Source organism: Ambystoma mexicanum, chromosome 1p (assembly GCF_040938575.1).
Source record: "Ambystoma mexicanum isolate Mex_15411 chromosome 1p, UKY_AmexF1_1, whole genome shotgun sequence".
Taxonomy (NCBI): Eukaryota; Metazoa; Chordata; class Amphibia; order Caudata; family Ambystomatidae; genus Ambystoma; species Ambystoma mexicanum.
This window is the reverse complement of record NC_090921.1, coordinates 1056769276-1056787835: the sequence shown is the minus strand read 5'-3', so window position 1 is coordinate 1056787835 and position 18560 is coordinate 1056769276. Positions and strand designations below refer to the sequence as shown.

Below are 18560 nucleotides of genomic sequence, written 5' to 3'. Positions count from 1 at the left end.
CAAGTCAATCCCCTTTTGACGTGTCGGCTGTATTAGAGGCAACAACGTCACTGGTCTTCTAGGGGGATGGACGGTGGCACGTATAGAGGAAAGGGGACTAGGAGTATGTTAGTCACTCCGGTGAGTAACACTTAATTACTCCTACGTCCCGTCCCCTTTCCTCCATCCTGTATGGGTTATTACAACTGACAACACCCAGGGGATGAGAGCCTGGCCTTAGGCAGATAGATTGTGCAACACTGCATGGCCAAATGCTGCATCAGACTTGGCACCGGTATCCACGCAGTAGTGCTTGCAAAAAGCCAAAAGCGTGGCCCATGTTGCTGCCCTGCCGATCACCTGCCAGGGAATGTGACACTGGAACGCGACCGCTGTCACTTTACCTCTTACCGCATGCACATGCATGCGGTGAGGCGGATCCTTACGCTGCACCTTGTATGGCTCCTGGATCGCTGCTGACATCCGAGCTATAGATGCCCTGGAAACCGACTGCCCAGGCCTAGAGCCTCCAAATGTTACAGTGCGTCCGTCTTGCTGATGCCCTTCGTTCTGTCTAGATAGAATTTCAACGCCTTCCTGACATCCATGCAGTGGAGCGCTTTTTCTGCATCTTCCTTGGGGTGCGGTTAGAATGTGGGGAGCACAATCTCCTCGTTGATATGGATGGATGAAACCACCTTCGGAAGAAATTTGGGGTGTGCGCGCAGCACAACCTTGTCCTTGTGAAACCCAGTGTATTGCTCCGAGGTTACTAACGCCTGGATCTCATTTATTCTGCGAGCTGATTTAAGTCCCACCAGAAGGGAGGTCTTTAGAGTGACCAACTTAATGTCCACCCGGGATGCAGGCACTTGACCGGTGGGAGTCCAGGGGGGTGGGGGACAATGCCCGGTCAACCCCATCTGATGTTTCCTTACTAAGGAATTGGCCTAAGTGTCACAGGTAGATCTTTTGCCTTTAGTATTCCTTGAATCCCCCCCCTTCTCCTCACCTGAACTGCTGGTCACAGTTTGAGTTTTCTTCCTTCTCCTCTAGACTTCTTTTTTGTGTGTAGATATGGCCTGCCTCGAGAAGAAGCCACAGTGGAAGCTGGAGGTTTAGCTACTTCCGGACCCCATCCCGAGACAAGCCCGGTAAGGGGAAAAAGCCTGAGGCACAAAAAAAACCCTTGGAACAAAGTCCTGTTCTTCTTTGCTCCTGAATTCCTTGGATGCCAGAAGACAGAGGAATAAGACGTAACTTCGGTCGTGGAGGGAATACCCTGTATACCGGGTATTCTCACTCTAAATGTGAAGGCAATGGGAAAAAAACAGAAGTAGCGGAGTCTCCAGTACTGGTTGGTATATGAAGCACAGAAACGTTAGCAGAGAAGGGGAAACAATATTTTCAGAAGTAGGAAAGCACAGCAAAAACGCAAGTAAGAAGAAAGGAGGGGGTGGAGGAGAACCGCGGACAGAAAGGCAGAGAGAAAGTAGAAAGTTGGAAAGGACGCGAGCGAAGAACAGTTAGGAATAGGAACACCAGACCAAAAAGGAGGAGAGAGCTGGGGCCGCGAGAGCGGACCGCACAAGGAGAGAGCCAGACAGAAGGTAGAGAGGATGAACTGGGAGAGCAGGGTGGTCCAAAAAGGACGGAGACCGCAAGAGCAAGTAAGGAGCACAAAGAAAAGCACCGGCCGCGAAGTCAGGGGGAAAGGCACAAGGCAGGAAAAACTAGTGTGACAAACCCAAAGACAGCAAGCAGCGAAGTAGGGTTGCAACGCGCCGACCGCCGGGACTCAATGGTTGTTATGGTCCCCGGTGGCAGCCATTGCAAGAAAGACTAGACCGATACCAGCGCCAAGGAAAAGAACGTGACGGAACATGTTAATGACGGCCGAGCTGCCAAGCGGCGCATGACACTAAGACAGGACAAGAGTTGGAGTTCCTATACACACCAATAGCGGCCAGGTACATTTTTCAGGTATCAACCTGGATGCCCGACCTGGCGAGATGGGCCGCAAATCACAAAACTTGGTTGAGGGTGCCTGTCAGTGGGTTTGCACTGTGTTCCTTAGCCCAAAGGCAGAATATTGTCCATTTGCTTTTATAGTGCTTGCGTGTAGCCTGGCTATTGGCCTTTTGGATGACCTACAGATTGTCGTAAGACAAAAAATGTTATTTAAAAAATAGATAGGCAACATTAAAAAAAAAAATACTACCAATTTTTTTTTAAACTTCCTATGTAAAATTTTGAGCTATTCAAGCTCAAAATTCGCAAAAGCAAGCACATGGGCGCATCCATTTTGTGAAATGGATGCCCGCCTGTGCTGGCTTTTGCGGCAGCTGCAGCTTTCCTGCTCTGGTCTCCGGTCCTCGTCCTCTGCGTACAGCACCAATGAAGGAAAAGCCACCCAGCTGTTGCTTTTGTTTACTACAGCTGGCTGGCTTTTCCTTCATTAGAGCCACAAAAGCCAGCACAGGCGGGCATCCATTTCACAAAATGGATACGCCCATGTGCTTGCTTTTGCGAATTTTGAGCTTGAATAGCTCAAAATTTTACATAGGAAGTTTTAAAAAAAAAAAAGTGCTCGTATTTTTTTTTTTAATGTTGCCTATCTATTTTTTAAATAACATTTTTTACTGGACTATCCCTTTAATGCCGTCACGTTAATACTGCACCGGCTGACCGACCCCATTGTCTAAAACAAGCAATAGATTTCTGCGAGAACGGATGGTCCAATCTAAGAACTGAAGAACTAAAAGCTACAAAAAGACATCTCATCAGTCTAAACTAACTTTCCAAACTTGCCGAACTGCCAAAGTGCCGATGCACCTTCATGCAACTTGGCACGATGCCAACACCTTCATGATCAGGACGCCATTTGAATGCTGCAAGAATGAATGGGGCAAGAAAGAATATGAGCCCGTGAGTTGCAAAGGAAACCGATACAAATTTAGCTTTAGCACTTGTAGATCTCAGTGGTCATTGATCTGCAAGAAGTGCTCCCCCAGTCATACCCACAAGAAATGTTTTGGGATTGGTGCCTACATACGCACTCATACCATATCCTCCATTCTCCAAGCTGCTATCTTGCTTCAACACATCTTTGATATGCATGGCCGCCACTCAAATGTTTACAAAACCGCATTAGACAGAAAACGCCAGTTTGTTGACAAAAGGAATGAGGAACACCTTCCATCTCTCTCCAAGCAGTTATTGATATTTAGCACGCAGCTTAAAATGCAGAGGTTCAATAAGGCTTGGAGGATTCTGAGTGAATCAAACATTTAAAGAACAAGGAAACAGGCCAGGGAAGTTACTAGACAAGAGGAGAAAAGTGCAAGAAAGCAAAGCTTTCATCCAGAATGACACTGATGATTATTGGGAGTCAAGTGGTGATGAAATAACCAATCTTAATGCTTTCAACTGGTCTCTACACAGCAACCAAAAATGTTGGTGCAAGGGATGTGATTCTGGAAAGTGAGGATCTCAAAGTTATTCACTGTAGTGACTAGAGCACTCAGTCACTAGTCCCCTTTCCAACACCCTTGTGGGCATCCCCCAAAAAGGGGACGGTAACAGAATCTTTCGTAGCGAAAAATTGAGTTTACCTTTAAATTTAGTCTAGAGTGGGGTAGGGGGGTGTGTGGCCTCGGGCGTGAGAGCACCCCGCCGAGGCTCCGTCCTCCGGCGCATCACCTTAGTCCCCTTTAAAACACATTAGACGCTTAGATACCTGGCTACACTTATACATATTGCCCTTGGTATACTAGCAGGGGAAGGTGGGTGGGACGGATGGAGGAAAGGGGACTAAGGACTAGGAGTACTCTAGTCACCATGGTAAGTAACCTTACTCAAACGTCCCGTGCCCTTTCCTCCATCCTTGTGGGTGATTCCACCAAACAAGAAACATAGGGTGGAGCTGTGACAACCAGCCTCAAATCTAGGACGAAGCAAAAAGGTTCTTCAGAACCACCCGGCAAAACTCTGCATCAGTGAGTAGTGCTTGAAAAAGGCCAACGGAGTGGTCCCCAAGTAGCCGCCTTGCTGATGACATCCCAAGAAGCTAGTCTCTGAAACTCCACTGCCGTGGCCATCGCTCTAACCGCATGAGCATGAATCCCCTCAGGAACAGGTTTGCCCATGGCCAAATACGCCTCCGAAATGGTCTGAACCATCCAACGGGCGATGGAAGCCTTAGAAATTTGAGAGCTTGGGGAGGAGCCCACAAAGTCACAAACAATGCCTCAGTTTTCCTGAAGGAATTTGTCAGAGAGAGATAAAGCTTGAGGACCCTCTAGAGGTCCAAGGAATGCATGAGCCTTTGGCAGCCAGATTTCCAGATTCAGATGAAATGAAGAGGCCACCTTGGGCAAGAAATTTGGGTGAGTGCGCAAGATGACCTTGTCGTTGTGAAACGTGGTGAAGGGCTCACACGAAGAAAACATCTGCAGCTCTCTAACCCTGCGTGCAGAGGTGAGAGCCACCAAGAATGGAGTTGTTAGCGTCACCAAGCGTTTCCTCAGAAGCCATTGACGGGAAAGGTGTGTGTTTTGCAAAGCCGCAAGAACCACATTGAGGTCTCAGACCGGATGAGGTCTATGCACTGGAAAAAAATCCTGGACAACCCCCTTAAGGTGGGCCTTAAGCACCGGGTTGGCTGCCGAAAACACATACTAGGTGAATTTTTGTAAGCCCCGATAGCCGCCAAATACGTGCAGCTAGTATCCACAGGAACTATCCAGGTACGTAGAGAAGGCCAGTAAGTCATCCATAGAACAGGTGACAGGGTCCAGACCCTTGTCGCGAGCCCAATGGCAGAACCTAATCCATTTGCTTTTATACTGGGACCGTGTCGAGGGCCTCCTGGCCTGCCGAATGAATGATGTCCCAGTTGCCATCTGCAAATTGAGTAAGTTGAAGCCTCAGATGGTCAGAAACCAGGAAGACAGGGTCAGTTTGGCCAGGTCCGGATGTTCCACTGCCCCACCCTGCCGCATCAAGAAGCCCCTGCTGTGGCTCAGAAGATGGACGGGCTCCTTGGAGCACAACTGCAGCAAATCTGAAAAACAGGGTCTCGAAGGCCAGTTGGGGGGGGCAACCAGAATGAGGCTGCAACCCACAGAGACCCAGAACTTGCAATGAGTCCGTTGGAGCAAAGGGGGGGGGGGAAGGGGGGGGTAGTACAACACCTGTGGCCGTGCCCGCAGATCTGGGATTCTCCCTGTGACCCCCCGACCCTTCCTGCCCATGAAGCAAACTGGGGGCAATTGTTATTCCGAAGGGACGCAAACAGATCCAGGTCTGTGAACCCCCCAAAGCTGGTACAGGGGCAACAAGGAGTCGTTCTGCAACTGCCACCCTGGTGTTGAACCCAAAGCGACTCAACTGGTCTGCTTCAGCCTGGCAGTGCCCCGGGAGGTGAACTGCCGATCTCCAAATCCTTTTCCGCCAGGACCCATTCACACATCAATGAAGCCTCCATGCAGGGGAGTGGGGAAATAGGTTTTACCGTGCTTGTTGAGGTAAAACATAGTAGAATGGTTTGTCCAGAACAGACTTGTCCCTGATGAGGGGGGGGAGGGGGAATGCCTGGAGGGCTTGGCCTACTGCCCCGAGCTCGAGCAGATGCAGGAGGGCTTCCGTGCTGGACCATGCGCCATGAATCACAGACCTCCAGAGCAGCCCCCCAGCCAGAAAGTTGAGTCTGTCACCACCAGGGTAGGGTCCGGCCGGATGAAGTGGGCTCCCACTAAAACATTGCCATCCATCAGTCACCAGCGAAGATCAGGCAGCAAGAGCGGTGGTATTGGGATCCTGTCTAAGACCCCGTCTCCTGATCTCCAATTAGCCGCTATGTGGCGCTGGAGGCATTTCATCTTGAGGCGGGCGTGCTGTAGAGTGAGCATGCAGGAGGCCATCGGTCTCAGAACGTGCTGTAACCACCATGCAGAGGTGGTCCAATTAGCCAGAAAGTGTCCCACTGCCTTGCGGAGGGACATAAGCCTCAGCATAGCTGAACGGTAGTGTTCCAACGCACCCCTAGGCAGACCAGTTCTTGAGACTGGCATAACAGATTTCCTCTGGTTGAGGGAAAACAGCAGCTGGTGAAGGATGCCTGGCAGGAATGCACCACCCCTTCGGGTGACCAGCTAGTCACCCAAATAAGGGTAAAGATGATGGCCGTCCAAGCAGAGGAGGTTCGCCACTGCATTCAGACACAAGGGGCAGAGTTCAGGCCCAAGGGCAGCACTGTGTACTGAAAGTGGCACGACATGATCATGAACCGCAGAAACTTCTGATGCGGTTGATAGATGGGCACATGCAGGCACGCATCATGAGGTCTAGGGAACTGTTAGGCAGAATCCTGTGCAGTTCCCTTGGGGAACACTGCAAAAAGATTAAGACTACAGGAGTAAGCAGTAAACCCAATTGGTAGCAGTCTGCACCACCCAGATTTACCTGGTAGCTGTGGCTGAGCAGTCAGACTTCTCTCAAGAAGAGTAGGGCAGTATGTAGAGTATACACAATAGGGCCAAAACACAGTAGAGCAAAAACACACTGACCAGAGCTTTGTATAAAAAGTATATAATTATTTATTTAAAACACACTTTATGGCACATACTAGCACTCTCAATCAAAAGCAAGTTAAAACACAGTCAGGTAAAGTATACACACCTCCCCTAATATCTATCAGACAAGTCAGGGTTAAAACACTATTTGTTAGAACAGATGTGAGCGCTTAACCAAGATGGCACTCTGATAATGTAGTTAAAGGGAGAGAAAAAGGCAGAGCATAAAAATAAAACAGTTCCCAACACTTAAGAGTTCAGAGCAAGGGGAGAAAGACAGGTTATACTGTAGAGCCAAAGTTCATAGGCCAGGCCCACTTTAAATGAGTCAAGTGAAATGTGCCCAGGATCACACGGTTTAAAGTGCACTAAAAGTCTTTGCAGAGTGTTCGAAAGAGGTTGGGGTGATGCAAAAGATATAGTTAGAAGGCCTGGAGCCAACCCAGTTTAGAAGCCAAGGATTTAAGGGTCACCTTTAGCAATCTGTAGAAAGGGAGGCCAGGCAGGACACAGTACCTTAAAGAGAAAGGAAGCTCCAGCGGTGGCAGTTGTTTCTGGCAGTGGTTGAAGTTCATGGTTCCGACCAGGGGAAGGGAAGATCTCGTCGAAGAGGGAACGGGGAGTCGTTGCACTGCACAGGGATAAAACCAGCCGCGGAGTTCCTGATTAAAAGGTGCGGTCCTTTTATTCGCGGTCAAAAGTGGTGAGCTTGGCTATCCGGCCGCTGGGGTGCTTGGCACGAGCAATTCGACCAAGAGACGTCTTTGGAAGGCGAAAAGGGCGAACTGGTTGATCCCACCAGCTCAGAGGAAAAAGACTCATCCAGCAGATCTTCTCTTGTCGTCGGGAAAGTGGTGAGGTAGTTGCAGCAGGGCTTCACCGGTGGTGTCGTTGTTGCAGATGGCTCAGCTTCTTCCCTCTTCGGATTCCTAGGTCCTGTGGCGACTTCTGAAGTTCCAGTCCTAAAGGCCCTGCTTTTATGCAGAAAACCCCCCATTCATTCATCAGACTAGCGGTCAATCACACATGCAAAGTGGTGAGCCGGGCGGCTAACCACTGGGCCAATCAGAGTAGAGTGCGACTTGGGTTGCTAAGGCAACGCAGTCCAGGGTGCCAATTCCCCCCCCACCCTTCCTGTGGAACCCAGACAGAGTGGTACCATTTGGAGGGCTTCTGTGGAGGAGCCCGCCAAAAAGTGGAACAAAGGGCTTGACCTTGGTCAGAGTTACAGAGACGGACACAAACACCATTTTAGAATCGAGTTCTGGCAAAAAGACCCAACCGGTGATTTAATATTAAATAAATAAACCGGCGGTATCTTTAACATTGCACTAAAAAGTGGTGGGTTTAAAATCAATGGGAAAATCCCATAGAGAATATTCCGGAGGAATATTTTGCGTGGTAACCACTGCCACCAGCCAGAAACTCAACGAGGGGGGACGGGACAGTGCCCCCTCGAAAACAGACCCAGGGGTAATCGAATTACCCCTTACCAGTACTTCCAGAAGATGGTTTGTACTGGTTCTGTTCACAATTTTGGACTAGTAAAGCCAATGGTGACTTTACATGCCCTGGGAGACAGTAGTCAGTCCCAGGGTATGCAGTCTATGTTTGGGGGTCACTGTGACATCCCTGTGGTACTACACTGAGGGTGCTGTGTACCACACATACAGAAAAACAGAGATTACCCTATGGAATAAAAAGAAACCCCATAGCCCATAAGCACATAAGTCAAAGACATACTCCCACTCTTAGGCATGATTTGGGGTAAGAGTCTCACTCTTAGCAGGAGAAAAAAACAAACCCCAAAAATCCAGCAAAGCTGCTGGGGGACTCACTAGGTTTGGGAAATTAGCCTTATAAGAATTCTCCCTAACAGGAACCCATCCAGTCCTCTGCACACAGACTCGGCTATGTGCGTAGGAGTAACAATCTTGAAGCGTTCCAGCAGTAAAGACAGATTTAGAAATGACAGGTCCAGGACTACCCTAAGGCCAGCCTGGGTGTACTTGGGTACCGTAATAATCCTGGAATAGTAACCAAAACCCCTGTCTACAAGAGGAACCGGTTCCATCGCCTGCATCTCCAAGAGCGAAAGGACCTCCTGTAAAATGAGGAGAGGATGGTAGAGTAAGAGGAAGGCTGAAGCCCGTGGAGACCACAGATAGGAGCCACATGTTTCTGAAAAGATGCTACCAGGTGTCCTGGAACAGAGCCAAATGCCCCCTAACCCCACAGGTAAGCTGTGATCCCACACCCCAACGTCACTGCTTCTTGGCAGCAGAGGCAGGGGCAGAGGGGAAGGGCCAAAAAACCTGCACACCGTCTTCTGCTGCTTGCTTCTGCTGCCAGACCCGTCAGGCCTTCGCATACCATGATCACTGAACCCCTTGAAGCCAGAGAATGGTCGGGGTTTGAACTCGGTCCTACCCTGGGATGTAGGGAAGGATTTCTCACACTGCCTTGTCATGATGGCCAAGGACTAAGCGGTCTGGGTGGATTATTCGCCAATTTGTCATCTGTGGACGAATGTAAAAAGAACACGCCCTCAAAGGGCATTTCTAGAAACCACTCCTGCATGTAAGATGAAAAATGTGTGGCGTGCACCCACGCCATCCTCATCTGGACCACAAGGCACAGCGCTCCGTTTGCTGTGTCGATGTGGGAGACCGAAGACTCCATGAGGTCCTGTGCAATGGCCCAGGCATCTGCCAGACCGGCCTTGGAGGATTGTTTGTCCGAGGGGTTGTCGGGCAGAAATTGCCCCAGCTCCCGCCACAGCTTCTGGTTAGCCACAGCCAAGATGGAGTCTGCGTTGGCCTGCCGCAGATGCAGTCCTGAGATGGAGCGCTTTCCCAAGGACTCAAGGACCTTGGAGAGGCAATTGGAGGTTGCTACCGTGGAGGAAGACAACAAAGATGCTGGTTTAGAATGAAGAGAGGCCGAGGCTGCCATAGAGGAATGGGGCTGTGGGTGGGAGGCAAGGACGATTGGCTCATTGTCCGTCAGCCTGAACCAGCTGTCCAACTTCTTGTTCATTTGGGTGTTGGAACTGGGCCTCACCCAGACCTTCCGCGCCACCTGCAGCACATACCTCTGAAGGGGAATGCCAGACTGACAGTGGTGCGCTTCCCCAAGAGCTCTGCGAGCACCCAGACTCCTAAAAGGCTTCCTCAGAAAGAGGGCCTCAGAAGCGGGAGGATACAGCTTGGGTCTTGCACCCGAAGCAGAGGCTTTGACCTTGGAGATTCCCCCCCCCCTCCTGGTAGAACCCTGTGCCCTCAGCCAGACGGTCGGTAGTCGAAACGCCCTGGGTGACTGTCTCGGAGGGAACAGTAGGCTGGGAGCCCTCAGCACCTGAGCCAATAGCCGTGCTGGATCTAACCGAGAAACGACTCTTGCAGCTGGCACTCGCCAATTCCTTATCACTGGGGTAAACAAAAGGACTAGCCTGATCGTCCTTCCGTGGACAGCCTCGTAGGGGCCTGCCAGAACCTGAATGCGAGGAAACCTGATCCGTCGGAACACAAGGGTAGGAGTCTTTATGCTGAACAGAAGGCCTACCTTATCTTCATGAGAGGTCCCAGAGACAAAGTCCTTAAGGTGGGGTGGAGGAGAAGTGTGGAAGATCTGCCACCACCGCGACAAACTATTCTTCAATGCCCTGTGACCGAGAACTCTGCAGGCCACAAAACAGGGAGCACGCGCGACGCTAAAAGAGCTTTGCACTGGCTGCCAGACTTGACACCGTCCGTGCGGAAAAAGGGACTGAGGTGAGGCGCTGTAGAGTGGGGCGTTACCACGTCCAAGGCCATGTCCCCATGCGCTATACTGAATTTAAAGGGGGACACTCAATTTTTCACTGCCTAAGGTTCCGGTACCGTCCCCATGTCGGGGCACACCCACAAGAATGGAGGAAAGGAGACGGGCGTTTGAGTATTGGGTATTACTAGCCAACTGTAACAGCATGTAGACTTCCAAATCTAGGTGGTTTTGGAGCCCATTAGGGGGTTGAAAGTGGGGAAGGGTACTTGGCTAGAAGGCTCGTCAGCTGCCTTCTACAAAGCACTTGCTCCTTGGCTAGTGAAGCCACCAGCTAGTTTGTTTAAATCAATAAGAGAAGGGGGTGACTAGGCAGATACGATGTCAGCTCAGTTCAACATAATTCCTAAAGACTGTGCAGGTTACCAACCTATAAAGCCATTGACACAAAATGATTTACTCATGTGATAGTCAAGAGACTAGGGTACATAATAAATGCAGATCATCCAAGCAATACTCTTGATAATTTACACAAAGTATTTCACCTAGTTGATGAATCCATAAGACTTCCTGATCCATCCCCGCTTCCAGCTTTGGATGCCAAGAAAGTGTTCGATAGAGTGGATTGGGTTTATATCAGAGCTTTCCTAGAGAACTAAGCGGCATGGAATAGGCTGTGCTGATAAGCGGAAGTAGGGAAAGTAGGGGGTGGGATTGGCAGGGAAGGAACAGTATGCAAATAACCCAACCAGGGAGTCAAACATTTCTCCCACCTATCACTCCCATGGGTATCTGCATGTAAACTTTGGCCTTTATGATTATGTGAAGTTGCAAACAAACCTACATGCAGTTAATAGCTTACATGCTGCTTGACTAAATGTATGTCACCTACTTACTATTGGGTTAAATTTTTTACCCACAAAAACACAAAGATGGTTGTCGCTAACGAAAAAACACTATTATTTAGCTCAAAATTAATTTGACAAAGGCCCAAGTGTAGCACACAAGATTTGTTGGTTAAAGTTACATTGCTGTACATTATAGCTAAACAAAGTGATCAGAGTTGCGAGATGCTTTATCTGCATTTCATTTTGTAAAAAGAAATGTTCACGGAATGAAAACTAAACTGCACATATTCACGTTCATGCTTTACATATCCTACCTTTCACATTCAAGACTAATCATACATCTCGTTAGATTATTATATGGCAAGCAAGGGAAGGATTCTTGTGGGGATGTGGAGGAGGTAAACAGAAGGGAGAATTTACGTCTCTTCCTCTGCCATGTTGGCAGATAAGTGCTTCATGTGTGCAGGAGGGGACCTAAAGAAAATGTCCTTTTAACACTGGAGCCGGTCCTTTGCAATAACATGTTGCATGCAACACAAACGTTCCACCGGGGCTAAAGCCCCAGACACTAGAGTTGTTGGCTCTATGATGCCAGTAAGTAACCTTCACAGAAAGAACAGCAGAAACAGACATGCACCAGATTGTGCCAAAATGGGGCAGCATTTTGTGGGGGCAAATAGCTCCAGTCCCGAACCTATGAAAAAATGGTTTCTCATTTTACTATGTAAAGGCAGAGAAATTCAATTTTTATGCAGATGGATGAAGATCCCAGGATGCCGTATTTGGTACCAACCACTAGTTGGCCACCATGTAAAGCACATGAATCTAAAACAGAGTAACACTGCAAAAATATAAAAACAGCTGTCTCCTTGAACACATGGCAGTCATGACAGAAATACTTCAGGTTACAATTTCCAACATATTATAAAATAAATAATAAAAATTCCAAACTTACCCAGATCACTTTTCCTTGCAATCACTGTGTCACAGTGGGGACAGTGAAATTTAGCCACATTTTCTGTGTGCTTCTGCAAAATGTGCATCTTCATGGTACCACTCTGAGTAAACCGTGCATGACAAATATAACATTCATAGGGTTTCTCGCCTGCAATACAAATACACAGAAATTCAGCACTTCGTAAAAAGTAAAAGCCTCATTTTACACATTGCAAACGACAATATGAATGATATTCAGGGACATTAAAAACCAAGTGTTTTGTTATCTTCTCCTTGTTCATAAGGAGCTACAGACTACTTAAAGTCCTAAAATTAGGAAGCGGGGCTAAAAGCGCAAGGTCCACAAACCTCTTAAAGCGTGCTACATTGCCAAGGCTACCTCCTCCGAAGTATGGAGCCTATAACTAGCGTCAATCTTTTTGTTAACGTGCAGTCCAGAGTGTGGTTTATCCCAGACCTTGCAGACCTCGACAAAACGTTCTTCTGGAAGAACAAGCGAGTGCGCTCCTGAGGAGACAAGGTGAACGCCCCAGAAAGCACCCCTTCTTGCGGAGGGGGTGCCTCAGGTACTGCAACATCCAGAAGATCCATCATGTCCAGTACCCGGTCATGGAACACCCCAACAGAGCAGGGCTGGTCATCGCCATCCTGATCCCCTTGAGTGTCATCCAACGCATCCGGATCGACCTGCGTCACATCTGTCTCAGCCAAAGACTTGTCTATTGGAGACAAGGGAGGCAGGGGCGGAAGGGCTGGCGGTGGGCCCACCGGTAGAGGTGGAACAGCTGCCGGAACAACCGGTGCTACGACAGGGACCGTCGGCACAGGATTCGGCACTGGAGGGCAGATTTGCTTAAAAAGACCTCTGAAATACTCCTTCATGGGGTCAAAGTGCATGAGCTTCTGAAATATTCCGAAAAAGGCATCCTCCGCCGAAGGCTGACACCGTGGTGGGCAGAGGCCTCTCATGAGAGGAGTAGCTCCAGGTCCACAAGGGAGAGGCCTGCCAAGAAGGGCCCTCTCCAGCCGGATTAACATAGATCAATGGCGCAGATGCTGCAGGAAGCGAGACCGTGTGCAGTAATGGCCAGTCATAAACTGGACGAGACGGCGCACAAGGAAAACGTTCACCTGAAAAAATGCTCCCAGCACCCAAAGCCGTAGGTGTAAGGGAAGAGTCCAAAATGGATGTCGTAGTTCACGCAGGAACGGCCGCCATTTTGTCAGCGCCTGAGGAGAACTGCGTCACGTGTGAGTGACGCAGGGGTCTCGACTTGACACAAGGAACCTCGTCAGAGCCGGTACTGTGTGGCCTATGATGTTTTTGAGACATATCAGCCAAATTAGTCTTTAAAAGAGGAACCTCGGCAACGCCGGTAACAGAGGAATTGCGGTCAGCCACCTCACTCTGTGCCCCCTCAACAGAACCGGTATCACCACCAGAGCTGGAACGATGAGGAATCCACCTCACCGACAAGACCTTAACAGGCCTCCAGTTCTGTCGGTCACCTTACCCTCAGACAGAGTAACCTCGGATCCGAGTCTGGTAACAGCTCCCTCACGAGGAGCCTCAAACCTTGGTTCGGTACAGAAATCCTCTACCAAGGCCTCAGGGTGCGCCCCGGTGTCTGTATGGGAAGCTCAGACAAGGAGTCCTCTAAGCAAGCGCTGGTACCCCCAGCCGCAGTACAACTGGGCCGTTGAATAGCCCCCACAGGAGGGGCCTCGGATTGTAATCCGGTATAGGCAGGCCCCTCCCTGTGGCCCTCGGAGAAAACTAACTTTTTTAGGCCCGAAAGGCACCTCAGGGGAAACCCCGGTAACAGAGCTTTTGAAGACCCTCCGGGTCCGGGAAGGGAGTCCCCCGGCCGGGGTGCACTAAAAACGCAAGAACTTACCGGGCGTCTCTTGTCGATGAAACTCTGAAAATGCGGGGGAGGTACGCGTTGAAACACCTCTTCCCACCGCTCCAGGCGACATTGAAGTGCCCGGACCAAAAGGGAATCGCCGTAGAAGCACGAGTCCCACCGGTGATCCGGACCCAAACACTCTAAACAAAGAGAATGGGGATCCGCCCTAGCAAAGCGTCGCTCGCAAGAAGAAGAAGCAAAATCTAACCGAACTGGCATAGACTGACTACTATGCGACCGCTAAACCGGAGCAGGAGAGAAGGACACTGGAAGGAAAAGAAAAATCTTCCAAAGATCCAAGTGAGTCCAGTCCCGAAAGTGAGAAAAGGACTGACCGGCGATGCGCTGGGCGGAGCTAAGCAGGGTGGGGTTTCGGCCGTGTGCAGTACCCCGCGTAAAAAGAGAGGAAGGACACATTTTTTAAAATGTGATGCTTTTTACAAGGTGCTCTGGTCCCGTCCCACAGGACAGAGGAATGTCCCATAAGTATGGAGGAAAGGGGACGGGACGTAGGAGTAACATTAACCACAAGTAGCAAGGAGGCAATACAACAGCGACAGGATAGTAGAAGATAAAATTAGACCATGCAGTTAACAATACCGAGAGTTTGCACAAGATCATCATACACGGTACGACAAAAAGGGACACAGTAATAGTCTCAGGTGCTTGTAATCCGTTACAGTCACATCCTATGCCCATTCTTCCATCTACTGAAAGGACTCAAGCATAACAAGTTGTTTACTCCCAAAATAAACTAACAATGGGCGTTTGTCACTCTAGGACCAGCCTACACCTGCAGGTATCCAGTGCACTTCAAAGCCTATGTCCTTAGATTGTTTTCCATGTTCCATGGTGGTTTGGGGCTGGGGGGGGGAGAGAAATAGTATCCCGTAGATCACACAAGCTTTGTTTTGTGTGTTTAACAAAAAAGTCCCACTATACAATTACCTATCATAGCCCAGATTTCTGTGCATCTGCAGGAGACTCTAAACCAGTTGTCTTCAAACTTTTTAGGCCTGGAACCCCTCCACCCCCCGAACAAAATGTGGGCAGACCGGCCCACCCAAAAAATGCCATATGGACAGTAAGTCCAAATGGCTATGAACTATTGTGCGCCGTCACCACACCCTACTCCCAGTAGAGACCCTGAACTCCACCACCTGCTCCCATTACAATCTCTGGACTCCCTCGTCCCACTCCTAGCCCAGTCCCTGTGCCCTCACTACCACAGACCCTGGGCTCTCCAAACCCTGCTCCCAGCACAGTCACAGTGGTGGCTGGTGAATTTTTTTTTAAGTGGAGGGGCATAAATATTTCCACCAGATATGCCATAGTGACCGAGCGCAGCGAGGGAACCCCGAACCAATCAAGAGGGTTTGGGGTGTTTTCCGCCCATTATTTATTTTTAAATAATGGGTTAAAATGTTGCATTTTAGAGCATATTTTACAAAAAAGTGGTAAAAAGCCAAACAGTTTGCAATTGGGGCTGGGGAGCCCAGGGGGCAGGCATGATTTTTTTTTTACTGGACATCTATAATAGATGGCCAGTAAAAAGATACCATCCCTGTCCCCCACAGTGCCTAACACAATCAACAGGACTATGTGTATGCGCAAGGCGTTGGGGGACCAAGGGGGAAAACATGGTATTTTTGACCGGACATCTACGATAGATATCCAGAAAAAAATACCATCCATGTCCTCTAGGCTCCACAGCGATTCAGAAGTAGAGCTGAGTTTGGCAGGTTGGTAGGGGGATTGTGCAACGAAGGCATTTTTAAAATGCCTTTGTTGTACAACCCTCCTTCCCCCATATACCCCTCAATCGCCAAAATCAGCTCAACGGACAGCAATCGTCATCATTCACACAAGCACCCATCACCATAAGCATACACACATCCATACACACATTTAAATAAAAATAAATGAACATAAACGTACCTTCTACAGGTGCCTGTGTGGGTGCCGAAACGCCCCGCTTCAGGCTGCTCTGTCCGTATGTGAAAGGGGACGCGGAAGCTCCCCCTCGCACATACAGACATGCAGTGCCCCAGCCAGCATTTCCAATGAGATATGCAAGGCTGGAGAAGCAAAACTCCCCAAGCCTTGCATGGCTCAGTGAGCATGTGCAGCTGGGGAACTGTACTGAACTTTTAAAAGGGAAACAGGGAAACTGTTACCCTTTGACAGTTACGCCAGCCCAGGAGCACTCCCTCAGCTGGAAAAAGCAGCTGAGGGAGTGCTCTGCGTTTCACTGAGCTGGCTCCTCAATGGGTTCAGGGGGCCACAGGATGGACGACCCCTCGCCCAATATAGATGAGCTACCGGTCTTGGACTGGCCTATAGGGCAATAGTGCATTGCCTGTACCAAAAATTGAAACTGCTAGTGTGGGCCAGTTTGAGGAGTTACTTCACTATGCTGCTAGTAGTTCGACCACTGTTGCTGAATAAATATCACAATTGGCCTACATTTTAACAAAAAAACCCCCCCTTGGGTACTATTGAAGCAGTCTGACTAAAGGAATGAGTATCCATTGGCAACTGCGGGCCACTTTTTCATTGGTGCCTGAGACAGTTTTATGCTCCAGTCTGGGTGGGGGGGTGGGGGGTTTGGGGGATGGGGGCGGGGGGGTTTCGAGAATAGAGAAGAACAAGTTATTCTCTTACCTGGTAACGTTCTTTCGAAGGGATGATCCGACGACGTATTCCATATCTATGACAGTAATCACCAGAGCTGTGCTGCTTCGGAAAATTTTCGGCGTCTGCGTCCTGCGTCGATGTCGATCCGCCGTCCTCGAGGACCTCCTCCGACGGCCGACGTCACCCGATGTGATAAGTAGGACGCACTACGCCCGTAGCCTCTGTTTTAGTTTTTTCCCAGAACGTGTGCCACCAGTCTTCTGCCAGTCTGACACACAAAGCCTTGCAGAAACGTAAGCTGCAATCGCATAAGAAAATCTGTAGCAGGGAAGGTAGGGAGGGAGCGATATGGAATACGTTGTCGGACCATCCGATCAAAAGAACGTTACCAGGTAAGAGAGTAACTTGTTCTTCGAGGGGATTGGGTCCTCCGACGTATTCCATATCTATGACAGACTCCCAAAGCAGTACCAATGCAAGGAGGTGGGAAAAGAATTTAGAAAACAGAAAATATAGCATGCCCAATCAAATTGCGGAGTAAAGGACCGCCTTGCCAAAGGCCAAATCCTGCCCCCGGATGGAAGCGAGGGAATAGTGACATACAAAAGTATGTACCGAAGCCCAGTTGGCTGCATCACAGAAGTTGCGATTAGGAACACCCATCTGCAGGGCAGTAGAGGCAGCCATACCCCTGGTAGGATGGGCCCGTGAGCAAACCGGTGGGTCCTTACCCGCCAAGCGGTAACACTCAGAGATAGCCAAAATAATCCAACGAGACAAAGTCTGTTTTGTCACAGCCTGTCCCAAACGCTTTCCAGCGTAACCAACAAAGAGCTTATCGTCCACTCTGACCCGGGACATGCATGATATATAAAAACTTAACGCTCTCCTAGGATCAAGCCTATGGAGCCTCTCCTCTTCCTTACCAGGATTGAGAAGGATGAAATGCCAGAAGAACAACCATCTGGCCTAAATGAAATTCTGACACCACCTTCGGAAGAAAAGAAGGACGAACAGAGTGGGCAAAACTTAAAAGGTGTCCTCTCCATAGCTGAGGCAATAATAACTGGTGATAACAACCCCAAGGGAAAGATAGGGGAGAAAGAAAGACATTCTCAAAGAGAAGATAAAAGTTCGAACCCCCACTCTCCCTACTGTATGTTGGCTGGCGAGGCCAGGCCACGTGTTCGGTAGCGCCGAAGGATCTCCTCCGCCTCTTCCCCTCCGTCGAAAACTTGCTTGGCGGAGAAACAGCTTACGTCGAGGGGAGGGATCTTTAACAATACAGTAAGTATAATTAAGGACCGAGGTCCGTAGTAAGTATTAGCAATGTCTCTCTAGGAGCTCTGCGTAAGGCGACCAGAAGTTGGGCGGAAAAAAACAATCTGAGGGACCTCGACGCGTGAGGGATTGTGGGTACAACGCACGTCACTATAGGGATAGTGTTACAGACACGCCTTGTCGACGTCCCCTTTTCGACTATGAAAAACAAAATGCAATACTCCGCAGTGACCACTGGATGTCGGACCTATGCACAGCATGTGATTCTAAGCAGATTAACAAACATCAGAAATATATATATATATGACAATGCATTACTTACCGTAAAAGCATTTCTGATGGTTGTATCTGCTTAGATTCACATGCTGTGCATAGGTCCGACATCCAGTGGTCACTGCGGAGTATTGCATTTTGTTTTTCGTAGTCGAAAAGGGGACGTCGACAAGGCGTGTCTGTAACACTATCCCTATAGTGACGTGCGTTGTACCCACAATCCCTCACGCGTCGAGGTCCCTCTGTTTGTATTTTTCTGCCCTGAGGGAGCCTTATAGACGTGAGTGAGTACAGAAAAGAGAGATATAAAGGAAGTCTATGTTCCTTCCATCCGAGCG

General features: G+C 49.3%; 1 protein-coding gene across 1 annotated transcript in view; it reads right to left on the bottom strand.

Moving 5' to 3' along the window:
• CTCF (CCCTC-binding factor) overlaps positions 1-18560 on the bottom strand; it is a 601567-nt gene that overhangs the window by 314528 nt on the left and 268479 nt on the right. Inside the window, exon 6 of the mRNA XM_069604497.1 lies at positions 12120-12269. Within this exon, the coding sequence (XP_069460598.1) occupies positions 12120-12269 (150 nt within the window). The remainder of the gene's footprint in view (positions 1-12119; positions 12270-18560) is intronic.